General features: G+C 45.9%; 1 protein-coding gene and 1 long non-coding RNA gene across 2 annotated transcripts in view; one reads left to right on the top strand and one right to left on the bottom strand.

Moving 5' to 3' along the window:
• Positions 1–1,723: 1,723 nt before the first annotated feature.
• LOC134488977 (uncharacterized) lies at positions 1,724–12,641 on the top strand. Its single transcript, XR_010067065.1, has 3 exons — positions 1,724–1,940; positions 8,243–9,373; positions 12,165–12,641. It is a non-coding gene; the product is annotated as an uncharacterized LOC134488977 (long non-coding RNA).
• Positions 12,642–12,905: 264 nt separating this feature from the next.
• The window catches only part of ISM1 (isthmin 1), a 40,045-nt gene continuing 25,851 nt past the window's right edge, over positions 12,906–27,099 (bottom strand). The window contains exons 5-6 of the mRNA XM_063316311.1: positions 18,816–18,905; positions 12,906–17,107 (exon numbers count right to left, since the gene is read on the bottom strand). Coding sequence (XP_063172381.1) covers positions 16,590–17,107; positions 18,816–18,905 — 608 coding nt within the window. The 3' untranslated portion in view covers positions 12,906–16,589. The remainder of the gene's footprint in view (positions 17,108–18,815; positions 18,906–27,099) is intronic.

The following is a 27,099-nucleotide window of genomic DNA, read 5'->3' as shown; positions in this document are numbered from 1 at the left end:
TACAACATCATCTGCAGTTTACAATCATGCTTTCCTGCTCTGCTTCAAAGGCTTTCTGACTTGCACTGGCACAAACCTGGCTGTGCACTTTTTTTTGCTGTGCCTTAATTTGGTCTGGATAACATCTCCCCTCCTGGTGATCACTGTACAGGGTTGCTGGCATGCCCCCTTCCCTCTGGTCACAGTCCTCCGTGGCCATTTTCAGGTTATCTGAATTTGAGGAGAACAAGCCCAAGTAAAACCCAAATCCCACTGTGCATTGTAAGGCAGCTCTTGGGCATTACATGGGCACCTTCCGTAACTCTGATTAAGTGATGCGCTGAAGCTTCGGGTCAGGCCAACCAGTAGCTGGTCAGAGAAGCCGGTGAACCATTAGACTTCCCCCACCCACTGGTGGGCTGAGCCAGCAAAATGGAGGTTTTTGTTTTTTTTAATTGGATGAAATTGACAAAAGTTTTCCAGTTTCCCCTTCTAGCCCAAGCAACAGGAAGAAATGTAAAACTGTAGTTTGTGCTCTTTTTTTCTTATTATTCACCAGTGGATCCGCCAGACAGGAAGGTGCCAAGATGAGGGGAGTCATCAGAGGGGTTCTTATACAAAAAGTCTATCAGTAAAAACCACATGTCCTCAAAGATCTGCCCATGGGAGGGAAAGCAGTTGGCACTTGCTTTCCTAGCCCAGGTCTGGATAAGTAAAAAGTAAAGGAAACCGTCAGCTGGGGACCATGGTAACTGGCATCTGCTCAGAAAGCCTGGCTAGCATCATATCACTGCAGCCCATTTCAGCAGGGGAGACAAGAGATAAGCAGCTTGGGTCTGCCCTGTGGAAGAGCCTCAATCACGAAAGGAGTACTGATCATCAGGAGACTGGTTTCCTCCTTATTGGGGCTTGTCCAATGAACGTAGCCAGCTCTTGTTCTGTGGGGTTCAAACCCTCTACCAGGAACTGAACTCATGGACCACTGCAAGAGGATGCGAATGCCATTGTATTATTGGGCTGCTGAAGACCTGAGCTGTTGGGAAATAGGTCCTCACCAAGAAAGTACACGCAATAGAAGTGATCTCAGTTCTTAAGGCAGCAACAGGCTTTTGTGTTTGTTCTTGTCTAGCTAGGATTTCAGTGAGTTCTGTTAAGCTTGTCTAGTTCAATTCAAATTTTGTTGCTATTGCCGATTCTTCTGTCCAGTCATCCAGTTTCCTTCCTTCCTTCCTTCCTTCCTTCCTTCCTTCCTTCCTTCCTTCCTTCCTTCCTTCCTTCCTTCCTTCCTTCCTTCCTTCCTCCCTATAAAATCATCCTGAAGTGTAGGACACAAACCCAGCCTTTACAGCCTTTGGGGGGGTTGTGGTTGTTGTGTTGTCATATGTGCTTCAACAACATTATTCATAAATAGAAATAAAGGCATATGGTGCATAGGACCAATACAATTTATATATAGCAACAGATGGCATCTGTTAATACTTGGACACATGAAGCATGGCTTTGATCAGGGTGGTAAGGGAACTGTCCTCCTCCTCCATCAGTGCATCTCGTGCTTAGGAAGTAGAAGCCTGAGCCCAAATTGTTGGCAAAAGATTTGGCAGGTAAGTAAGTAAGTAAGTAAGTAAGAAAGAAAGAGAGAGAGAAAGAGAGAAAGAGAAAGAGAAAGAGAAAGAAAGAAAGAGAAAGAGCAAGCAAGCAAGCAAGCAAGCATTTTCCATTGTTTCCTCCTTTCTGGTCCTAGTACTTGTAAATTATTTCCAGGGACAAGAAGTTCAGTCCAGGGAAACAAAGGAACAAAAACAAGTGTCTTTTCCCTCATGAATGTAGTTGTGAACTATGCAAAGTGTTGAGGAGAAGTGGTGGGAACCATGTCTCTGTAGTTTTGCTAAAATACTGTGTACCATAGAGAGCAGTGATCTGTTTAGCCTCCTAGACATTTTTACAGCATTTTCCAGCTCAATGTCAGGGCCAGCCTCTCTTCGCAATAAGACACAGACTCACTTAATGGGTATTAAGGATTTCTGGTTTATTGGAATGATAGCTGACAGATCGAAAAACGGGAACGGGGTAGGTAGTGTGGGGGTGCCCCTTTTATACCCTCCTGTATTGCCCCGGGCTTCCCCACCCCTCAATGCCCCGATCCCTCTTGATGGGATCCTTGATGGCTGCGTGGGCGTTTTCCCCGGTGTCCTCTTTGTCTTCCTGCAACGGTTGAGTTCTCCGGGGCACCATGTGCTCCTTATCTTCACCCCTCTGACGTCCCTCTTTTCAGGTGTTGATGGGATCATGGGTGTGGGTGTCTTTGGGTGCTTGTTTTAATCCCTGATTGGATTATCTTCTTCCCCCTTTTCCTTAATGATCATGATCCACGTTGTGAGGCTCTTTGTGCCTTGCAACGAGGTCATGACATGCTGCCCCCCCAAAGATGTTCTATGGTGCTGGTTTCTCTGGGTATGCCTCATGGAACTGTCTTGTTAGTTGTCTAGCCATGACGTGTCGTGCCTGGACCCACTCTGGGTGTGAGAAATGTTTCCATCTCACGAGGTATTGGAGTGTTCCTCTTTGCTTTCTTGAGTCCAGTATTTCTTTTACTTCAAAATGTTGTTGGTTGTCTATCATTATGGGTGGGGGTGGAGGTTCTTCCGTATGCCATTTGGATGTGCTCGTTGGTTTCAGTAGTGCACAGTGAAACACTGGGTGGACCCGTCTCAAATTGTAAGGCAGTTCCAATTTGAACGTAACTGGGTTGATTACCTGTATGATTTTAAAAGGTCCGATGAATTTCGGTGCCAATTTCTTCGAGGGTTGCGAGGTCTTTATGAACTTAGTGGAGAGGTAGACCCTATCTCCCACTTTGTAGTTCGGTGCCTCCGCCCTGTGGTTGTCCGCATATTTTTTGTACGTTGTTTGTGCATCTGCTAGGGCCGTTTGAATGATAGGCCAGGTTGTTGCCAGCTGTGCCGCCCAATCGTCTGGTGAGCAGGGCAGGGTTTCAGGTTGCGGCAATTCTGGTATCGGTACAAAGTCCCTTCCATAGACCACCTTAAAAGGGGTGTGGCCAGTGCTCTGGTGTACCGCGTTATTATAGGCCACCTCTGCAAAAGGTAGTAGGTCTACCCAGTTGTCCTGTTGATAATTTATGAATGCCCTCAGGAACTGTTCAAGTGTTGAGTTTAGGATCTCTGTTGATCCGTCTGTGTTTGGATGCCACGCAGTGGACAGTGCTTGCTTGGTTCCGATTAGTTTTAAAAATTCCCGCCAAAACTTTGACGTGAATTGTGTTCCTCTGTCGGTCACCAACCTGTAGGGGGCGCCGTGGATCCTGTATATGTGTGTTAGGAATAAACGTGCCAGCTGCTGTGCGGAGGGGATGGTTGCGCACGGGATGAAGTGTGCTTGTTTCGAGAAATAGTCTTTTACCACCCATATCACAGTTTTTCTTTGGCTGGGTGGGAGGTCCACAATGAAATCCATGGAAATTTCTTCCCATGGCCGGGAGGGGCTGGCTACCGCCTGTAGCAGCCCGTGGGGTTTCCCTCCTTTACGTTTGGTGGTGGCACATATGGGGCAGTTGCCTACGTAGTCTTTTACGTCCTTTCTGAGGTTTGGCCACCAAAATTGCCTCCTCGTTAGGTGGAGGGTTTTTACAAACCCAAAATGCCCTGCAGATTTGTCATCGTGCGCTCTGTGTAAGATTTCCCCCCGCAGTGATTCGGGCACGTACAAGGCTTTCTCTTTCCAGGCGATGTTGTCTTTGAAAGATACATGTTGTTGGTTATTCTGCAACCATGTATCTTGCTGTAGTGCTTGTGTGAGTCTTTGTTGCCAGTTCGGTGAAATTGAGCGTCGGCTCCGATCGCTCCCCGCCGTTCGTGCTGGCGTGCGCTGATTCCTTGTCTGGCTCCGCGTGACAGCTGGGCAGCCGAGCTGTTTCTCGGTCCATACTGTTCCTACGATGTCGGAGGCTTGCGTGTCGTCCTGTGGCCGTCGGGAAAGGGCGTCTGCCAAGAAGTTTTTCTTGCCCGGTATGAATTTCAGCGTGAAATTGAACCGGCTGAAAAACTGAGCCCATCGCACCTGCTTCGGGCTGAGTCGTTTTGGTGTGCTGAGTGCCTCCAGGTTCTTGTGGTCCGTCCAGACCTCGAAGGGGCAGGAGGCCCCCTCCAGCAGGTGTCGCCACGTTTCCAAGGCTGTCTTCACTGCAAACGCCTCCTTTTCCCATACGTGCCATCTCCGCTCCGTTTCGGAGAATTTGCGGGAAAGGTAGGCGCAGGGCTTTAGGTGGTTGTCGGAGTCCTTTTGGAGCAGGATGGCTCCGATGGAAAAGTCGGAGGCATCTGCCTGCACCACAAAAGGCTTGGTGGGGTCGGGGTGTTGTAACACTGGCTCAGCTGTGAAGAGGGTTTTCAGTCTCTCGAAAGCCGTTTGACAGTCAGCTGTCCAATTCAGTAGCGCCCCCGGGTTCCTCGATTTGCGCGTGTCCCCCAAGCCCTTAGTCTTTAGCAGGTTAGTTAGGGGCAATATAGTCTCTGCCAGCCTGGGCGTGAACCCCCTGTAGAAATTAGTGAATCCCAGGAGGCTTTGCAGCTGTCTCCTCGTGCGTGGGCGTTCCCACGCCAGGATGGCTTGGACCTTGCTGGGGTCCATTTCTATCCCTTTAGCAGAAATCCTATACCCTAGGTAGTCAATTTGTTTTTTGTGAAACTCGCACTTGGAGAGCTTTACAAACAGCTCTGCCTTGCGAAGTTTCTTGAGCACGTCTTTTACCAAGCGTTCGTGCTCACGTTCTGTTTCTGTGTAGATCAATACATCATCCAGGTAAACCAAAACCCCCTTAAAAAGGTGGTCACGCAGGACCTCATTAATTAACTGCATGAATACCCCCGGTGCTCCTGCCAATCCGAATGGGAGTACTTTATATTGAAACGCCCCCAATGGGCAATTGAAAGCAGTCTTCCACTCATCCCCCTCCCGTATCCGTATGCGGTAATAGGCTTCCCTTATGTCCAGTTTGGAGAATACCTTACCCTTTACCAAGTGGGACAAAATGTCCTTTATTAAGGGTAAGGGGTATTTATTTGAAATGCTTGCTGCGTTTAATCCGCGGTAGTCTGTACAGAGCCGCAATGCCCCGTCCTTTTTCTCGCGAAAGAGGACTGGCGCTCCCACTGGAGAGTTTGCTGGCTCGATAAAACCTCTCGCCAGGTTTTTGTCTATGAAGTCCCTTAATGCAGCTAGCTCTCGCTGGGTCATAGCATATATTTTTGGTTTGGGTAGGGGTACCCCCGGGACCAGTTCAATGGTGCAGTCCGTCTTTCTGTGGGGGGGGAGTTTGTCCGCCTCTTTCTCACCGAAAACGTCGGCGAAATCCCCGTATTTGGTCGGCAGTCCCTCTGGCAGTGCTGTCTCTCTGTGTTCCACAGTCGTCGTCGCCCCCCCCATGGCTGCTCGGGGAACCCTGTTCCCTGAAGGTGCTTGGTAACGCCCGTCAGCAAACTTAATCTCTCTGGTTCTCCAGTTGATGACTGGGTTTTGCTGCACGAGCCATGGGATCCCCAGTATGAGTCGGGGTTGCCCCACCGGTGCCACGATGAAAGCCAATTTTTCCTCGTGGCTGCCGAGCCGTAGCGCGGTTTCTCCGGTGTATTGGGTGACCGGGCCCCCTCCCGCTGCAGATCCATCGAGCTGCGAGAACACCAGGTGGTGCTGAAGTGGATAGCAGCGGAGGTCGAGTGCGGCTGCCAGGTCAGGGTGCATGAGGCTTTTGGAGCAACCCGAATCAATGAGTGCCCAGACCTTTTCGGTTTTATTTCTATGGGTGAGGGTGACACGGACGTAGAGGGTGGGGCATTCCTCACTCACCCCTTTGTCGAAGCGCCTGTCAGTGTCCTCCACCTGTCCTTCGGCGCCCCTTAGGCCAGGTGGTTGTCGTTTCCCGCCGCCTCATCGGGGTTGCTTTCCTCCTCCTCTGAACTGTAGGGGCCGTGTCTGCGTCGGTACTCCCCCTTTGCTGCTGGTCGCTTTCTTGGCGCTGGGGTTGGTGCTGTTTGTGCCCTCCTTGGGCTCTCTCTGGGCGTCGTTTTGGGGCATGCGGCTGCTTTGTGATCTTCCCTGCCGCACGTGAAGCATTGCCCTTTTGCGAAGCGTCTGTCCCGTTCCTCCTTCCAAGGTTGGGGTCTCGCCCTCACCTGCCTTGCGTTGGTGCGTGGGGGTCTCACTGTCTCCATCTGTTGCGTTTCCCTCCTTGCGTGGAGGAACGTGTCGTGGGCGTTCTCCGCTTCCGCTGCCAGCTGGATCCACCCCGTGAGGGAGCTGGGGTTGTCGCGGCCAAGTGCCCACCGGAGGACATTTAAGTTGAGTCCATGTTTGAACTTCTCAATCAGTGTCGATTGAGACCAAGTGTCCACTTTTCCGGCTAGGGCTTGGAACTCCATGGCATACTCAGCCACGGAGCGCGGGCTTTGTTTAAGTGTCTCTAGCGCCCTTTTTGCCTTTTCTTGCTCCAGGGGGTCCCTGAAGTGCCTTTCTAGTGCCTGCAGGAATTCAGTGCTGTCCTGCAGCGCCCGGGCGCCTGATTGGCACAATTGGACGTACCAATCGGCGGCCCGTCCTTTTAATTTTATGGCCAGGGCATTGATTTTGCCCCGCTCAGTTCTGAAGCAGGGACCCCATTCTTCGAGGTAGTACCTCGCGTTAGTCAAAAAGAAGGAGAGTTTCGAGGGGTCCCCATCGAACTTTATGCCAAAGTCTTTGGCGGGTGTCCTGGTCTGGCTCCTGGCCCCCTCTGCGTCGTGCCTCGGGCTCTGCAGGAGCTGCTGCGGGTCAGGGTGTCTCCGGTTCTCTTGCGGCATTGGTGCCTCTCTCTGGGGCTCCTCGCAAGGTCGTCGTCCCATCGCTCGGGGGGGAGGGCGGGGTGTTCTCCCTCGGTCGGGCTCCTGGATCCAGGCTCCGCCGTCGCCGTCGCCGCCCGCCGGGTCGTCCCTCCGCCTCTCAGCCTGGCGCATCTCCCGTCGTGGGGTGGGCTCCTGGGGCCGGACGCCGCCGCCGCCGAGGTTGTCCCGCCGTCTCACGTCCGGGCGCGCCTCCGCTCGTTGGGTGGCCTCCTGGGGTCGGGTCCCGCCGTGGTCGCCGCCGTCCGCTGGGTCTCCGCCCCATCTCGCCTCCCGGTGCGCCTCAGGTCGTCGGTTGGGCTCCTTGGGTCGGGTTCCGCCGTCACCGCCGCCCCGCTCGCCCTGCCTCCTTTCGACCGGGGGTGCCTCTGCGCCGCCTCCGTCGCAGAGTCCCTGTGCCGCCGTCAGCTGTTGGAGCATCTGCCGCACCGCCTGCATCCCTTCCTCCAACGCGTCGAGCCTCTCCGCCGTCCCCGGCTTCCCGCCGAGGTTTTCGCCGCTCCGCTCGCCCTCGCCGTTGGCCGTGGTAGAGGACGGATCGTCCCTCGATCCCGCCGCGGTGCCAGGCGCGCCCTCGCCTTCGAGCGCCCAGGGTGGCGGTTCGTCTCGCGCTTCCTCCGGGGTTGCCTGTGGGCTTGGAGAGGGTCCCCTCGTCTCGCCCCCGGTGCCTCGCGGGCTCCGGGGCGCCGGGGTGGGTCCCTCCCCCGCTGCTTCCCCCCAGCTGGGTCCCATACTTACCGGGGCGTTGCATCGCCCGGACCTCAGCTGCATCCCGCCCTGCGAGAGCGGGGCTTCGTCGCCGGGCGCCGAAGGGTTGCGCGTCCTCGGTTCCTGGTTCTCCATGCCTGGCTGGGTCCCTCACAAACGTGTTGGATAGGTACCAGGTGGAAAAAAATTTTTTTGCGGTTCCCGTTTTTATGTCAGGGCCAGCCTCTCTTCGCAATAAGACACAGACTCACTTAATGGGTATTAAGGATTTCTGGTTTATTGGAATGATAGCTGACAGATCGAAAAACGGGAACGGGGTAGGTAGTGTGGGGGTGCCCCTTTTATACCCTCCTGTATTGCCCCGGGCTTCCCCACCCCTCAATGCCCCGATCCCTCTTGATGGGATCCTTGATGGCTGCGTGGGCGTTTTCCCCGGTGTCCTCTTTGTCTTCCTGCAACGGTTGAGTTCTCCGGGGCACCATGTGCTCCTTATCTTCACCCCTCTGACGTCCCTCTTTTCAGGTGTTGATGGGATCATGGGTGTGGGTGTCTTTGGGTGCTTGTTTTAATCCCTGATTGGATTATCTTCTTCCCCCTTTTCCTTAATGATCATGATCCACGTTGTGAGGCTCTTTGTGCCTTGCAACGAGGTCATGACACTCAAGCGCATTAATTTCAAGCATGATCAAAGAAAATTTTAAGATTTAATCCCCTTAAGGAGGGGTTTTTGGCATCACCAGGAGCTTTCTTTTGACCTAAATTAGAGTTGAGCTATAGTGCAGAGTATTTGTTTTATTCTAGTAAAGGTTTTCAAGATGACACATCAAACTGAGACTGCTTGGAATATAGAGGATCATTTGATTAGGAATATTAGAGCTGTTTTTTTTTTTTTTGAGGGGTGGTTAGGTCCTGTCCAGCTTAATCTTAGTTATGTGCTGAAAAGGATGCACAGACTTTAAAGACTCTTCACAATGGTTTGGGGATTTCAAAGCAAGCCGTTCTTCCTATTTGCAGGCCTAAAGCCAGTGTCAACAGCATTGATTTGTATGTTTGTTCAAGATACCCCATTCATAACTGCCAACAATACCTTCCCTCCACCATTCTGTGATGGGCTACAAAGATGTAAACCTGGACTGACTTCTGATGGGATGCTATATGGATTTTTAAAACAACTTTTAGATTCAAAGGAGGGTTTCTTCATGTTGAATCTTCTCATTTCCATGTTAGCCTGACATTCAAGCAGTTTTGTCAAAAGTATGGCATTGATATTCCGTGGAGAATAAAGAGTTGTAGTGATGATTTTTCTGGCTACCTTGTGGATTTGCCATGTGCTGCTAAGAATACTGATGTCTGTGAGAGAACTGAAGAGTGAATGACTGAAAGATTTCCTGCCTTTATTTACAAATGTGTAGGCACAGGAATAGACAAGTAATTACTAAGTCAGCCCCTTAATTTTCCTTATACTGTGTGGGAATAGTAGAATGGAAACTGCCTCAGCAACTTTCCACTGAAAAGAAAAATTATAACCAGATACAAATTCACAGGGAAAACACTTAAAGAAATCCTCCTCTCCCTCCTCCTCCTCCTCTTTTGGAGATGGGGAGGGAGAGTGAGTATACCAATTTTTCTCTGTGCTGAAAAATACCTTCTGCTTCTGTCTTTGGCCACTTAGGAGGTCATTTAATCAGGCCTTCCTTACCCTACTTTTACATTCAGCATTAAGGCAACAGAGCTTGTCCAGGGGATTTTGATGCCGTCGTAGGCTCTGCAGTGATTTATGTCTTCAATTCTATTCTGTAAGTATCTTACTGGTTCTTTGTTTGTTTTGTTTTTGGCCACAACACACATAAGTTCATTAGGCTGGATCCTGATTTTCCCAACTGGGTCAAGGGAATCAGCCTAACCCCTACCCCACAAAAGACTACAGTCCCTGAACATTTCAGTCATATTTCCCGGGCATGTGGCCCGTCCCATACAGCAGGATCCTTTGGGTCATTCTAGAGCATTCTGTATTACAGAAAAAGAAGTGGGGAAAGAGACATTTTGCCAGACTTGTTGCATATACCTAAATCTGGGTCCAACCCATTGATTCAAGGGATTTATAATGGCCTAATCCAATGGTCTGACCTGCGGCCTGCGGAGGAATTCTTCCTTCTGGGATGGTTGCTTGAAGTTGCTCACAGGCAGGGGGGCATGAAAGCAGGTAATTTGTCTCTCTCTTTCCCTTCCTGCTTCCCTCTTTCTGACATTCCTTTTCATGCCTCCTTCTCTCTCAGCAGATGGATGGGGAAAATGCAGTTTGTCCTTGCTGTGTTCAAAACAGATTATTTGTGGAGAGCTGTTGTGAATCAGTCCAAGGGCTGTATACAGCTTTAGGACTGTCAGTTGCCCAGTATGTAGTTTACATGCCAAGTAATACTGGAACTCTCCCCGTTTTCTCCAGACTTCACCTCCTCCTCCCTTTCTTCCTGGTAATGGGCCTGTTTTGGTAATGGGCCATTCAAATTCCTGCATGCATTTTGACCTCTCTGCTTCCCATGATGTTGACCAGAAGAGTGACACATTGAAAGGCAGATATTTATGACAAGTGGGAAAATGCACATAACAGGATGTAAAGAAGTATACGTTTGGTGGCAGAGAGTTTATAAAGTAACTTGGAGGCCATGTCAAGAAATACTGTGGAAGTAACTTGCTCATCTTGAGGGCTCCCTACCATATTAGTTTGTAATTTGTTTACTTCTCATAAAAGACCTGTAGCTGTGTGTCTCTGCTATATGTTGGGCAGGAATAAAAAAACAGAGAGCAAGTGCAAATAGATTATTTGACAAAGAGGCTCTGGGGTTGTAGCAACAGGCTCCTCAACCTTGATATGTCTGTGCTCAGCTACAGGCTCATCCAGAATTGATGTGCACCCAGAAGTGTTGCTGATGCTCTCAGGTTTTCTAAATGCATACATTCAGACAGCATGTGCTACCCTATTTCCCTTGCATCTATATGTTTACTCCCTCCAGATTAAATATTGAGCCTCAGTATGTTTGTCTGTGTAAGAAGAAATATGTACTGTGCATAAAGAATAATACATACTTACAGATACTGTAACTTAGAAACCCATTCCCAACTGTGGCTTTCTATACAGTACATACATACATATACCCCTGTATACCTATCAGGTTGCTCCCTTTCAGAGTAAGCAACTTTATGCAAAGTAAGAAGAGTGACCAACAGTGACCAAAACAAGGAAATAAGAGAAAATTTAACTATATCTGGTTTACACCAACTCCATTCACTATACCTTTCTCTTATGTTTCAGTGCTTGCAAACTATCCTTACTTCCAACACATCTAAGTACTATTTCATACATCGCCTTTCATTCTTTAAATTCTCACCTCTTTTTGAGGATCTCATCAGTTCCATCCATGACTTCCATAGTCTTTCTCTTCTTCTCAACCCATTCACTTTCCTTTCATGTATTCATTTTGTGATTGAGTCCTCATTCATTTGCTCTACTGCATATGTTGAAACAAACTCAACATACTTCTGTTATGTTGTTCACATTCATCCATCATGTATTATTCGAACTGGATCTTTTTGTTTTACCACACGTACTTCTTAAGTAACCCTTTGGCTTTCAACTTATTTTTGTGTTTCTCCTGACATGCTTAATTCACACTGCCATACAGATAGACATTTTGACTTCTTAGGACAAATTTTCCTTTCCTCCAACAGGCCCCGTTAGTTTTTCTCTACCTTCTCATCTCATTCCTATTCATCCATTCATATAACGTAACAGAATATTTTTTCCCCTCTGGATCACATTGATTAAGAGTGTTGCATAGTTTTCCTCAACACTCATCTTTGGTTCTTCTATAACCACCACTTACTGGAGCTTGACATGCAACTACTATATTGTCAACCTATGGATTCCTGTTTTCATATGCAACTCAACGGTCCAAATGATACCAATTCATACTTTCTGGCATGTATTTTTAAGCCTTTTCCTTCCTAATTAAACCTCCACTTCACTTCCCTGCATATATTCAACTGTAGTCCACAAGATCAGGCTCCCATTCAAATCCATTGCATCCTTAGTTTTAGAAACATGCAATGTATGTTTTTCATTTGTTAATTCATGATTAACCATTTGCTCCTCTTATATTTTAAGTCACAGTCTTACACACTACTAATTTCAACTTGAAAAGACGAAGCGGATGTTAATCTCGCGTAAGAATGATGGACTGTTGGCCTGATAATATGCTGATGTAGGACACTCTAAAAACAGTTCCCAGCCAGGGGTAGAACTAGCCTAATACTGACGTAGGCATTGCAAGCTGCAGGCACCTCAGAATTAAACTACAGCATACAGAAAACAGTGAACTAAACCAAGGAACAGTTCTTGAATATGCAGTTGTCTCAAGATTTTTTTTATTTATGCTGGAATTGTCTAGCCCCTATCCCAATGTTGTAGCTTCTAGAGTCCCCTTCAGTCAGTCACATCACTCAAAGTCAGTGGCATGATCATTTGCCACATTTTCATGTTTTAACCTTAGAGGCTTAAACCATTAAAGCAGCCTTCTCTCATCCCTTCAGAGGGGAAAATCTCTTTTGACCACTGCAACCCATGACATGAAAGAAAGAAGAGGAGAAAGCTTGCATGAATACTGAGCAGAATTCATTGGGGAATAATCAAGCTGAATCCAAATGTCAGCTCTCCACAAACTGAAGGGCTACCTTCTTCTGCAGAAGCAGAGAAATGGGCAATTTTCACCAATTCCTCTTTTCCCTTAGCATGTGACCCTGGAGAATCCAAAAGAGCAAGTATTGGCAATGATCAAAGAATTATCTCAGCAAAACTCTATTAAGCCATCTCCTGCATTTTTGCATTTACTCCATCTGAATTTTCCTGTAACTCCAAGTTTCTCCGTTTCCTTAATTTTGAACTACTGTACCCATTAGTAGTCTATGACCTTTCTAAATGCTGCATTTAGCAGCTCTTGAAATTTGCTACAGGATTCATAACTTCTTGTATCTGAGGTAGGGACGTACTTGTTCATTAAAATCTGATTCTAAAACATGACTAAACATGATTTATTGGGTTATAAACAAGCATGTAGTCAGTGATGTCTTTTTTATGTAACAGTTCCACTCTGTTTCTTTGTATGGTCTCATGCCTTGTGTAGCTTTATATGTTATGTTATGTTGTTATGTTATGCTATATTCCTTGCTGCAATTCAGTGGACTCTTGGTGGTTTACAGGAAGTACAATGAACAGTTTAAAACATCCACAGTTGATTTAAAAGAGTAAATATATAAAATAAGCTCAATCATGGTATAGTCAATTTAAAACAAAGAGATTTAGAAGAATTTATTCTGGGCATAAAATGGCAAGTGAAAAAATTGAGTTAATGATATGAAAACAATAATATGAAAACAAAATCCAGCATGTAGAGTGAACTCACAATTGACAGGAAAGCAGGGAGGGCGGTGGATATATCTATTTTGGGGGGCTCAAGAATAGACAATGTACTGGAGAAATAAAGATGAGATAATCCAAGGGAGGAATACAATGACAACCTTAAAGAAGATCATGAAAGATAAGGATACTTTTATAACAACAAAAATCAGAATGATTTTTTTCCGTATTAATATATAGTTATGGAGGCTGGACATTGAGAAGGACTGAAAGAAAGATGCTTTTGAATTGTGGATATGAAGATAATTCCTAGAAGTATCATGGAATCCAAGTTCACGTTAACACTGACTGCTCCCTTCAGGAGATGAGCAGCAAGCAGGAGTTCACATACTAATGCTGATGGACTGGAAAATACACTTAGTAAGATTGAGGGAGTCGAAGAGAAAGACAGCACATAAAGGGAGGTGGATAGGATCAGTGAGATTGCAAGACTATCCTTAGAAGAACTATGTATTATTACTGGGAACAGGGCAAGCTGAAAGGCATTTGTCAAACATTTGCCAGGCAGGGTCTGGACCTGACTCGATGGCACTTCACTAACGGCAGTTTCCAGAGAGAGAGAGAGATTATCCCAGTTAAGTCTCCATGGATTGCATAGTACTTGGTATTATGGGTTTTCTGACTGCTATAAGAGATGCACTCATGTAGCAAAAGATCACATTACATTTATACACAGGCACATACTTCGTTACCTACAAAAAAGCAGAGCCTTGGCTATGAATGCAATCCTGCAAGTTGGAGTTAAGAGTACATGTAGACTACATTCTGTTACATTTGTCAATGAGATACTAAAAAATCTAGCTGACTAAAATAATTATTTCCAAGCAAAATCAGCAACTATTATATTATTTTGAAATGTAGTTACCAAGGACCACAGATGGAGAAATGGTTTTTCTTTAAATGTCCCAGGACTGGTGCTGGAAAAAGTTGCAATGATCTTGAAAACATATTGATAGAGTCTGCCAAAGGATTTCTGCCTTGGCAAGTCAAATGCCCTTGGATTTCAGATAAATGAGGTGAGAGAAATACATTAAAACAATGTCCTCCTTTTGTCCTTATGAGCCTTGTTACAATGGCTGAAGTTAATAGTATGTTACTCAGAATACTTTTTTGATTTTTCCTTCTTTAGCTGTTTGCTATTAAAAAAAACACACAACACCAAGAGAGACGTTAAGTCTTAATGAAGCTATTCTTGCATAGACAAGACTTAGCCCTTAAATTATTCTATCAGAAGAACTAGTTAGTGGGCTGGCTCACACCAGTTCTGCTGGCTTTCTTCAGTGGACCATTAAAAAAATTTTTTAGCACCCACTTAATAAGAACACAAACTAATGGATGTTTCAGAATTGCTTCATTTGTGAACTTGCTTTGGATTGATGTGTAATTTCCTTATGGAACATGTTTGGGTTCCCAGGAAGTTTCTTTCCTTACACATTTTAACTTTACAAATTCTTATTAACTCAAGATGAATAAATACATATGCTACAAGTATAATGCGATTAAGTTAAGGAATTGACAATTCTCCATCCCACGACATTAATCTTTTTAAAAGATAGAGTTTCTTTCCTTTTCTAACACACTGCATGTATTTGCAATAGGATGGAAAACCCAGGAAGCGCAGGATGTTTAAAATCAGTTCTTCCAGAATGATGTCCTTTCAGCATTGTGCTTATGCATACAATTAAGGCCTCCCAAGGATGCTGCTTTAAATTGTTCCCTGCAACAGACCTCTCCAAAAAAAACAAGGCATTGTGTGTATGGCAGGGGTTCTGCAGCAGAGCGGGCCTTATTCTTCATGATGCTGTATATCTACGAACACATCGGAATGCCATTTAAAGTCCACTGCCAATGGTATATTAGAATCTCCTCAGCTTTGCTGGACTGCACTGCAGTGGCACAAGGAAAATGTTCCTGCTCTGCTAGCAAAGAATTTAAAGCAGCTTCAATGCAGAGGCTGTGTTTCATGTACACAGACCCCAAACCAGAGGATGAATGCACATACTCAGAAACTGCTTATTTATGAACAGTTAGGATAGAGGAAATTATCCCATCAGCCCTAACACGACTAATCAATCTTTTCATCCAATATACAAACCCACTTTGGGATGCAGAAACACATTAGATCCTTTCCCAATTAGCTGGTCAGATTTGTTGTGTGTTGCAATTCCAGATCCTTTGTTAGCCACAATTTTGTCCCATGCTCAGTGGCATCCTTAAAAAAACTTTGCTCATGAATGCATCTACCTGTTTCTCAAATAATTACTGTCCACGCCTTCTGCACTTTTCTTCCCTTAAATATGTCTAAATATATTTGTGTGTTGTGTATATATCTGTATCTGTATATATAGAAAAAGCATTTAACAAACACATTTGCATTACATAATTTATGTACTCATGTTTTATTTCTGCTGCTCCTCTGCTTTGACTTAGCAATCCTATCTGGAAGGTGCACAAAAGCTTTTTGCAGAATAAGGGAGCCCTGTGTCAGAAGCACACTGTAGGGGCTTATTAGTGGAAAGCTGCAGTCGTTTGGACTTGGCAGGGTGGGGATGGTTTGTTTTTCTTGGGTTTTTTTGGCTCCACAGTCAGGGACAGAACTGTAATGTCAGAGTGGGCAGTTTGACATTGGACCCCCATTTCCATCACTCCTCTGTGCTGTTTCCGATATCAGAAAACCACACGGGAAAGGCTCATAAGGGTGTGTGGCAGCAGGCTAGGAAAGGCTGAGAACACAAAGGATCCACAGTGCTTTCAGTCCTGCCTCTTTACAATCATGAAGAAAGTTACACAAGCTTATGAACATGTCTTCCTCCCACTGCTTCCAACAGACAGGAATAATAATAACAACGGCTATTCCTCTCTGATATGGCCCTGCTAATCTGATGCTGATGCTGGGAGGTCTTCAGAACAGTCAAAGCCTCCAATGTCAAGATGGTCCAGCCCAGGATTTCAGTAACTGTCAAAGTCAACCACAAGACTTGGCCTTTGATGCAAAGCTAAGGCACAATCTGATTTGAAGTTAACTTTCATCTCATCTGCAATGAATCTTGTCACTATTTTCTTAGCGAGCCAAAATGTTACCTTCAAATGCAGTCCCAAACCACATTTCAATACTTAGAGGTACTACAATTTCAGTGTAGCTCTTTCTAATAGCAACAGTTTATTCTGAATGACTGAGGCATTGAGAAGCGATTTCCTTTTCATGTGAAATCCAATGATACTCACCTTAACTATAGACACTGTAGTCCCTAAAGGAGCATATGAGCATAAGCTCATCTTAATGGAAGCAAAATGCCTATCACTATATAAAGATCTGCTGAGACACTTTCATGTCTGTGTGCGAAGGGGATGGGGGCTATATGCCTTATCTACATGCAGACATAAATAAAACACTTCAGAAAAATTGTGTATTTTGTACAACTATGTACAATGAGTGGGGAGATTAATTCCATTTTCCAAAAGTTTATTCACTGGTGTGTCCTGTTGACCACCACCAATCTTTTTGAAGTTTTCAAAGAAGTCAGCTCCTCCCACACCCCTTTTCAGTACTCTCTTGCTTCCTGAAATTGTCTGTAATAGTCTTCCTCTGAAGGATTTTCTGTACATTTCTGACCATTATTAGGTGGCCGGGCTTCATTGTACCTACTCCAGTCCCCTTTGCAAATGATCCAGGGCAAAACATCCACTTTGTAATGAAGTTCCGCAGAGAACTCAATGCTGATCAGGTTGGGGGTACCGGCCCCCTTCCCCCGGGTAATCAGCTGCATGCTGTCGTCATAGCAGCAGTGCTGTGCTGCCAAGGTGGTGCTCTGCAGGGACAGCATGGACCGGATGCAATAGCGGGCACTAGGCTTATAGATCTCCAGTTTCTCTTTTGGCCCACTTGCATCTTTCCAGCGGAAGTTCTTCCTTTTCAGACGGTCGTAGATCTCTGCAGTGCTGTAAGCTACTTCGGTCGGATATGCGCAAGGACAAGCAGGAAGATCATTGACTACTTTGTGCATGTACTTCTTCAAAAATTCACTTCTGCAACTCATCCACCTTTCACAGCTATCTGTATCTGAAGAAAAGAAAGGAGGACGCAAGAAATCAAACACTGTATTAAAATTATAAGTATACAATTTACTGCTTGGACTGGAATCTGTGGCCCTCTAGATGTTTCTAAACTACAACTCCCAGCATCCCTCACCACTGGATGTGGCTGGAGATACTAAAGTTATCATGTGGCAGCATCTGGAAGACCACGGGTTCTCCATCTTGGTCTTAACTGTGTTTCGTAACTGTCAAAAGACAGGTTTTGATCACGAGTAGCACTATCACATTTTAATAAAGAGCTGCTGCACTTTTTAGTAAGTAATATTTTGCTCAATTTCTTCACAAGGGCTGTATGTTTATCCCCTTAGTACAGGCTTTAAATCAGCCATAAAACAATGCTTTTAGCCAAGAGACATGCCTGGAATTTTTATTAATTGGTTGATGTTTAATTGTTTCAGTGTTTTAAAAAAATCATGCTATCAAGCTGACTTAAATTGTTTTAAACAAGTATCTTTTATTGCAGAAGTAATTTTTTTTTCTTGCTTTTTTTTTTGCAAGCTGCCTTGTAAGGACTTTGCCCTAGAAGGCTACTTAAAAATATTTAAAAGTAATCCAATAAAGTAATATATAAATCCAGATGCTTTCAATATTATTTTCAAAGGACACATTCCTGAGCCTCAAAACAAATTTCTTAGAATCAGTGTCAGTGACAGTTCGTATGTTTGCTATCCTTTCTCCCTGACTGCATATATTCCCGGTGTTTTGTTTTGTTTTTGTTGTTTTTACAAAAGACACATTCTTGTGCTGTACTGGAATTGAAGCAGGAATAATGTAATGCAGGGATACCAGAACATAACGTTTTATGCATTTTCTTATTATTGTGCGAAATAAAAGTTGGATTTATCTTTGGCTACAATACTCTTATCTCTTTTTTTAAGCAGCTGCATTAAGACCTAATTATTATTCTCTTTTAACTGATGATATTGAAACAGCCTTTTATAACTGAAGCCAGAAGTGGCTCATATTCCCTTATAATAATTGGTAAGATAGCAAGGAATCTGGCCAAGTCAGGATGTGTCATTAGTGGAATGCTCATGAGTGATGAGGTGGTGAATATATATCTAAAGTCCAAATACTTCGCAAGTTTCAGGGAAATCCTTGGTCTTCTTCTTGCATTCCTAAGCAATCCTTTGACTTAATGATGTCCTAACCACTGTGGACAGACCTTGAAAAGCTATTTATTGTTCATGAAGCCTTCCTAAACTTATTATATTCAGCTGTACTACTCAGTTCTTACCTTTTGTCTTCACGTCGTTATTTAACTTGGAATGCCCATGATACGGCTGGAAACAGTCACTTTTGTTAGAATTTCCCCATTGGAAACCACAGATCTACTGGAAAAGGTTGATGGAGGCTGTATTCAAAACCCAGACAAATGTTGGCAGGGAGGGATTTGAGAGCTCACTTCATACGAGGGACCCATCTCTCTTTGTACAGAGCCCCTTCCTGTTGGCATATACAACTGAATTTCTAACATACAATCTGAGGTAGTTGTCTTAAATGTAGCACTCCCCAGATGCTTTCAGTCACAACTTCCATCCCCCTCAGCCAGCGTGTGGTGGCGTGGATTACAGTTGTCAAAAGATGCCTGACGGTGTGCAGTTGGGCCTACCAATGTCACCTACGCTAAGTCTAAGGAAAAAAACCCACCCTTTTTGCTATAGTCTGCTTACCAACTTCAAAGAGCTTTGTGGCATTGAATTCTTCACTTCCTGCAAGCAAACTCACTTCTGTGGCTGCTGTTCTGAAGGTATCCTCGAGTCCTATACAAATTATTTGAAAGAAGAAAAAAAGGGTTGTTTCAATAGTCCCACTGTACTTGGAGAGCAAGAGCAGATGCGCAATATGTATTTATTTTACAATATCTTATTTATTCAACAATATTTACAGTCTCTGGGCAGGATACAACAAAGTCAAGAGAAAACCAACACATTAAAAATTAGATATATGCAATAAACTCATCAACGAAGACTGCTTGCCAGAGCACAATAAATTAGTTCTCAGTGTTTTTGTACTCTGATACTCAGAATTGTCTTGAGATGAGTACAGATTTTGAAATACTTTTTCTGGTATTTTGAAGTCCCTCTTTTCAGGCATCATTAAAGATCACAACAATTTGGATAAAGGCAAAAACTACAAAGTAGCAGTAAAGCTTTTCATTACTGCATGCTTGAAGTGCCAGCGAACGAATGCTGTGCATTCCAACTGCATTATTAGCAGATCATTATTTAAAAACAGGATGTACTGTTGATGTTACGGCTTATTAAAACAATGTGACTGAGATGTTTGGCAGGGAAAATATTGGGGATATTCATCTATCCGGCTTTAAAGAAGCCACTGTTGTGCAAGAGGACTCCTCCCAAGGAGTCGTCTTGCACAACAACTAGAGAAGGCCATGGAGGGGGCCACCTTGGGATCCACACACAGGGAGGACCCAGACTACCCTTGCTACTGACCTTGACAAGAACCCCACCACCACCACCACCCTGGCCACACAGGGTCCCAAGAGGAACCATAGCAGAGAAGTGGCATGGAAGGAAGCAAAGAGCATGTTTAAGAAGGAACCACTGCAGCAGCTCTTTTATCTCCTCCTCTGCTGCCATTCCTCAGCTCGGTCAGCAACAGCAGCAGCTCATGTCCTCTCCTTGCGCAGGGGACCAAAGAAGCAAGGCAAACCCCATGTGGGGCTCAGGCCTGCTGTTGTGGCAGTGCCAGAGAAGACATGGCAGTGTGGTTCTTTCTCCTGCTCCGCCCCTACTCTCTCATCATGAAGGATGCCAGAGAGCTCTGTCTTAGGCTTCAGTCTGCTTAAGCTATGGGCTACCTCCCCTCATAAGAAAAGAAAGCTGTTCCTCAGCTAGGGAAGAGGAACTTCCTTATGTTTGGCTGGTCCAGCCACAATACCAGAGGAAGGAGTCGCCCAGTTCCTTCCTCTCTCCCATGCAGCCTGTTATTCAACAATTCTCTGAGCCAGATAGCAGCAGCTCATAAATGCTGCACATCTATCATTGGAAGAGCACCTTGAAGTACTTGGTGATGGTGCTCTGCCCAGAAGATGATGCTCCCATTCAAATTCTATCATTTTCAGAGAGAACTGGGATGCAGGCAGTTGATGGAAGGGCAATGGGGCAGGAATCCCAAACTAGAAAAGCTATTATCTCATGCAGAATGCATTAAATAATCCAAAAAAAAGCAACTTACTGCTTTACAAGTATATGTTTTTTGTTATCATGGATTTATTTATACAAAATATATATGCTACCTACTTCCTTGAATTCTGGGTAATTTACAATCAACCCAAACTATAAAAATATAGCAGGTAATGGATAAAACCCACTAGTGAACTAGCCACAAGGCAACGCTCACATCACCGACTCCCAAATACAATGAAGAATAGCAGGTCTTAAAATTCTCCCTGAAGGCCAGGAGATTCAGGCTATTTCATTCACTGGGAAACAAAAAGTTCCAAAGTGCATGGGCAGCTTCTGAGAAAGCATGTCACCATCCTCCCTTCACCTCATGCAGGGTGGGAATTGTCGGTACATGCTCCCTACAAGAATACATAGATGGGCCAGATCTTGTGGAGGAGACAGTTCTGTGAGCACCCAAGCTATGAGGGCTTTAAAGGTAATAAAGGTCTTGACAAAGGGCATCCAGGAGGAAGACCATGTTGTTTTCTTCCACGTTCAGGTCTGGAATCTGACTAGAAGAGATCTGGACCCTCTGTAACTGAAGCTGCAATGTCTTCTCCAATGCCTTTCTTAAAAGGGAAGCTTGGAGATTGGCTAATACTTGTCACAGGTGGCTGGACTGAGAGATGGTCTCTTCAGAAGAAGGTTCACCATTGCCTTCTTAAAGATGGATGGCATCCCCCTCCTTCAAAGAGGTGTTAACCGCCTCTCAAATCCAACCACACGTGCCCCACCTAGCTGCATGAATAAGCCAGTTGGAACATGAATCTGGCAGAGTACATACCCACATCTTCAGCCTTCAAAGCTCAAAAAAATCACTTGCAATTCATCTCACTATCCCTTGCCAGTGTGATACTGTATCCAACTCTGAATAAATGAGAATGATTTTATTTGTGAAGAACTTTGCTAACATGTCACATTGGCCTGCAGGAATATCTTCACACTTGTCTCTCTCCAGCAAGGAATATAACCTTGAATAAAGCTGCTAGATAATAAATCTGCTAAGGCAATAACAAGGGAGAAGTGTGCATACTCCACCATTCTTATATCCATGATATTCTCTCAAACCTCGGTATGCCACCATGTTTGGTTATGTTCATCCTTCGTTTTCCTCCACCATTGCTCTAGGTATCTTTTCACCTCCTTCACCTCCCACAGCATCTCAGTAAACCAAGGAACCCATCAGCGTTCATGAAGGAAGAGAGGCTATTGGGGCAATCTTTTCCAATGGCAATGCCATTGCTCCTTTCAATTCCAGAAATTGGCAATAGGTATGGCAGAACTGCCCACAAGATAACTGGGAAACTCTCCAAGTGTCTCAGAAAACACAATGGGGCCATCAGTTGCATGAGGCAGACAATCTCAATTGGTCCCTCATCTTTGCAGAAGTCCAGTATGCCAACGAAGTGTGCATAAATGAGAAAGGGATCTGACCACAGCAAAATACAGATTACAATGTCTTGCATTTCAGATTATATTGCATCTGCCTTGAAGTAAAGACCAGGTCCAATATGTTTATCAGGCCTGAGACTCCAGGGTTGCCATGGAGGCCATGTTCCCTCAAATCCCATCCCCAAGGCATAGGGTTTAAAGTCCCCAGTTCTCCCAATAAGAACTATGAAATTTTTAAGGTAGTCAAACTCAATATTCTGCAATTTAGATCCTTCACAATGCATTGAGAAATTTGGAGAAGCAGCAAAATGATTTCCTATAATTTAAATCTATCATCTGTATTCTCATCTTCCTTCCTGGGTTTGCCTCATACAAGCCTGCTATTTGAAACTTTTTAGAACAGCCGGATTATAAATGATTTCAGGAACCTGCTTTTTCATATACAGAAATGTATGAATATCATATTTTGTGCCCAAGAAGAGGTTAGAATTCAATATAATTCTCCTGCTTGCATTAAAGCATAAAATAGCCAAAACCATGTTTACCTTGGACATTTCAAAATTCTGAGTGGTGCTTAAGGGGGCAACCCAAAAACTTGCATTTGGTTTGCAGACAAATATGAAGTGGATGGAGTAAGTCCTGCTCTCTTAGTGGAAACAGAGGCCAGTCAGCAAGTCTACCACAGCTGCGGTCCCTGCCCTACCTCCAAAGGTTGGCCCATCCTAATATCGGTAAGTAAGCAGCATTCTCCTTTGTGAATTACTGAAGGATTGCTGTTGTTAGATGGCTGAATTCTCCTTTCTGGGAAGCTATTTTCAGTACACCAAGTATTACAGCCTGAGTAACAGGGGAGGTTCTCTAGCTGCATTTCTGTATTTCAAACAGCGTGATAGGGGCTTGAACAGAAAGTATTAGAAAGGGAGCACTCCAGTGGCTAAACTCACCTCTGGTTACCAGAACATTTATTTCTGAGTTAGGTGCCTAAGACAGCACAAAGGAGGCTGTTGCTGTCTCGATCACTTCCACTGTTCCTTGAAAAGCACTGCAGAGTATAACCTTTCTTAGTGCACTGGAATCTGGTTTGACTACACAACCTTCAAGATTTCATATTAGCTTACTATTAATAATAGCTCAGTAATGGTGGGGCAGGGGGAGGAGCAATTAGAACTTCAGAAGGCAGGAGTGTCATGTTCACCATTCCAACGTTGCCGGTACATCGTAACGTTTCCCATGTCATTTGGCTGATGCGTGTTTCGTCTGGGAGGGGAGGAGGATTCCATCTCGTGGGATTGTTATATGTTAGCAGCTGGATTGGAATGTGTTTGGGTTATCTCATGTGTTCAAGGTTCCTTTCCCAGGACATCAGCAGAAACGGTTACCAGCACCGGGGGTGTGGGGGAGTTTGAAACAGCTGGGTGAGGGGAGGGATTACATTTGAGCCGAGGGTTTTTAGTTTGTATTTGGCGCACTTTTGCTCATTCTCAGCTTTCTCTGTATTTGCATACTATTCTTTAATAAATCAGATATCATTAAGTCCCTGCTTGTGAGTCTGAGTCTATTAGAGTAGGCAATCATTACAGAAAGCTGACAATCTAAAAAATTTACCGTTAGCCCCTTTCCAGATTTATTTTGTGAGGGAGAAGTGCTAGCGATGAGCAAACCAAATCCCCAAACCACGGAAAGCGAGGAATCAAGTGAGGGGGAACCCAACTCCACAGTGATAAGAACGGAGACGGTCCCTCCTCGAGAGCTTTCAGAAGTTCGAGAGGGGTCGAGTTCCAGCCTAAGAGAAGAGGAGGTTGGAGGTAAAAGATCCCCTGAACCGACTGGTGAGTCGCCAGGCGAGCTGACCACATGGGATGAGACACAGGGATCCCTACCAGGGATGTCCAAAATGTCTTGGAAGCAGCGATACCCGAGTTCCCCAACTGTGGTGAGGCAAGAGGGAAAGGAGGATTCCCAAACCCCTGACCGTATAAGACTGGTGGAGGCCAAACTGGAGTCACTAGAATTTATGTTTCGAAAGATGTCCATGGACTGGGGTCCCTGGGAGAGGAGGAGAGAGGAGTCTAGTACTAGGCATTCAACTCCTTCTTTGCCCCCAACTTCCCCGGAGGAGAGGAGTAGGACCCGGCACAGAGAGGAAGCAAGAGCGCCGAGGGTGAGGATTTCAAGGTCCCCTCCTCGAGAGCGGAGATTCCTGGAAGCTACAAGAAAGCTCGACCGCCCAGCTGTGGCGAAGGGACCGCCTGGAGTGGGGGTTAAGGACTTTACCGTTAAATTTGATGGAGATCCAACTAAGCTATCATTCTTCCTTACCAATGCAAGGAGTTATGTGGATGAGTGGGAGCAGTTTTTCCGTTCAGAAAGAGCCAAGATTAATGCCATTGCCACTAGGCTCAAGGGGCGGGCAGCCGATTGGTATGTGCAGTTATGTCAATCGGATGCCCCTGAGCTGGAGGAGTTCGAAGAATTCCTGTGGGCGTTGAAACTACACTTTGAAGACCGTTAGCTAAAGAAAGAGCAAAATGGGCACTGAGGGAGCTGTGCCAGGGGCCACGATCGGTGGCAGACTACGCTCTGGAATTTAAGGCTCTGGCTGGGAAGGTTGAGGATTGGTCCCAATCCACATTAATAGAACTTTTTAAGGACGGTCTGAATATGGAGGTCCTGAGGTGGTCGCTCGGCAGGGATGACCCAGATACCCTGTATGAATGGATACAGCTGGCAGGGAAGGCTGAGCATGCCCATGAGACCTTCGCTCACAGGAAGGTGATGAGATATGCTGGGCTCAGCAAGGGTTCCCGCACTGCTGCGCCCACTGGAAAGTCCGGTCAACATGCCTGGGAAGAGGAGAGGGAGCGCTGCTATGTGAAAGGGCAATGCCTCCAATGTGGGAAGGAAGGTCACCGAGCGGCGGTGTGCCCGAAGGGAAAGACTGATGATCATCCGGGGAAGCCATTGGGGAAATTTCCCTCTCTACCTAGGAAAATGAAGGCAGCCATGGCTGAAACTGAAGTGGAGGAGATTTCTTACTTCGGGGGCGAGGGGGAGCCCGATCTACTCCAGCCGGCAGGAAACGCCAGCCACCTGCTTTAAAGAGTGCCTCTGGGCAGGTGGTGGAGGAGGGGCACGAACATATTTCGGTGAGTGGCAACTATCCCACACTGACCGTTAAAGTGAAGTTAGGCTCCCGCACAAGAACTGTTGAAGTTTGGGCATTGATCGATTCAGGGTGTTCACGTTGCTTGATGCACCCTGACGTGGTGGCTGCTTTGGAGTTGCCCAGCTTTCCACTACAACGTCCCATGTTTTTCACCCAGCTGGATGGTTCTATGGCGGGGGGGAAGCCAATCACCCATTTCACAGGCATGGTGGCGTTGCAAATGGGCAGCCACTGTGAGGGGCTGCCGTTTGTGGTGGCGCCTGTGGGGGGTCCCTTAGTCATTCTGGGGATTCCTTGGTTGGTCCAACAAAACCCATATATAAATTGGGTGCACAGGACTTTGACTTTTGGGGATGGTTTCTATCAAGCCCCTGGGGAGGACGACGCTATGAAGGCTGCAGTGGGGAGGGCGGCGGCAGCGACCCCGCATTTCGCTGTCACCCCACTGGAGGGCTTGCCGGAGCAATACCAAAGCTTTGCGGATGTGTTTGGTGAGAAGGAAGCAGACCAACTTCCACCTCATCGAAAAACTGACTGTGCGATAGAGTTGGTCCCCGACACGCAACTGCTCAAACCAAAAATCTATGCCATGACGCAAAAGGAACTGGCGGCGTTGCGGGAGTTTGTGGACAAAAACTTGGCCAGGGGTTTTATTGAACCAGCAAATTCACCAGTGGGCGCCCCCATCTTGTTTTGAGCGAAGAAGGATGGGACATTGAGACTTTGTACAGATTACCACGGATTAAATGCGGTCTCGATATTAAACAAATATCCTCTGCCAATAATAAAAGACATGTTAGCACATCTGGCTAAGGGGAAAATCTTCTCTAAGCTGGATTTGCGGGAAGCCTATTTCCGCATCCGCATACGGGAGGGGGATGAATGGAAGACTGCTTTCAATTGTCCTCTGGGTTCTTTTCAGTACAAGGTTTTGCCTTTTGGGTTGGCGGGGGCACCAGGGGTGTTCATGCAATTGATCAATGAAGTGTTACATGAACATTTGTTCAAGGGTGTACTGGTCTATTTGGATGATGTTTTGATTTATACTGAAACGGAGGAGGAACATGAGTGCTTGGTGAAACAGGTGCTTAGCAAACTGAGAAAGGCTGAGCTTTATGCTAAACTTTCTAAGTGTGAATTTCATCAGACTCAGCTTGACTACCTGGGGTACAGGATCTCTGACAAGGGCATTGAAATGGATCCTGCGAAGATTCAAGCTATTTTGAGGTGGGAGCGCCCGCGTACCCGCAGGCAGCTCCAAAGTTTTCTTGGATTTTCCAACTATTACCGCCAATTCATCCAGGGGTTCGCAGAAATTGCATTGCCTCTCACTGATTTGTTACGTACGAAGGGATTGGGGGACACACGCAAGGTGAAGAACCCGGGGGCATTGCTCAATTGGACACCTGAATGCCAGTTGGCTTTCGACAAACTCAAAAGCCTGTTCACTGCTGAACCCATTCTGCAACACCCTGATCCCACTAGACCCTTTGTGGTTCAAGTGGATGCTTCCGATTTCTCAATTGGAGTGCTCTTGCTGCAAGCGGATGCTGCTGGCCGCCTGAAGCCCTGTGTGTATCTGTCCCGGAAATTTTCCGAGACGGAAAGGCGATGACATGTTTGGGAAAAAGACACTTTTGCAGTCAAGGCTGCTTTGGAGGCATGGCGCCACCTCTTAGAGGGGGCTAAATGTCCTTTTGAAGTTTGGACTGACCATAAAAATTTGGAAGGGCTCAGCACGCCATGTAAGCTCAGTCCTAAGCAGATCCGCTGGGCTCAATTTTTCAGTTGCTTTGACTTTAAGTTGAAGTTCATTCCGGGCAAGAAAAACTTCCTGGCTGACGCGCTTTCCCGCCTGCCCCAGGATTCGGTCCAGGCACCTGACGTGGTGGGTACAGTGTGGACAGCACCCCAATTGGGGTTGCAAGCTGTCACACGCAGTCAAACTCGTGCACAGCTGCCCTCAGCTTCGGTTTCACCGGCTGGGGGAAGAACGCCAATTCCCTCGCAATTGCAACAACAGTTTCTGCTAGAGCTGAAATCTGACACTTGGTTGCAAGCAAATAGAGACAATGTTACATTTGACAGAGGCTTCGCTTGGAAGCAAAACCGCCTCTATGTCCCTGACAGTTTGCGAAGGGAAATTTTGATTAGGTCTCATGATGATAAGGTGGCTGGTCATTTTGGATTTGTCAAAACCTTGCATCT

Source organism: Candoia aspera, chromosome 1 (assembly GCF_035149785.1).
Source record: "Candoia aspera isolate rCanAsp1 chromosome 1, rCanAsp1.hap2, whole genome shotgun sequence".
Taxonomy (NCBI): domain Eukaryota; kingdom Metazoa; phylum Chordata; class Lepidosauria; order Squamata; family Boidae; genus Candoia; species Candoia aspera.
Note: the sequence above shows the minus strand (reverse complement) of the source record. Positions and strands in the feature narration are given on the sequence as shown.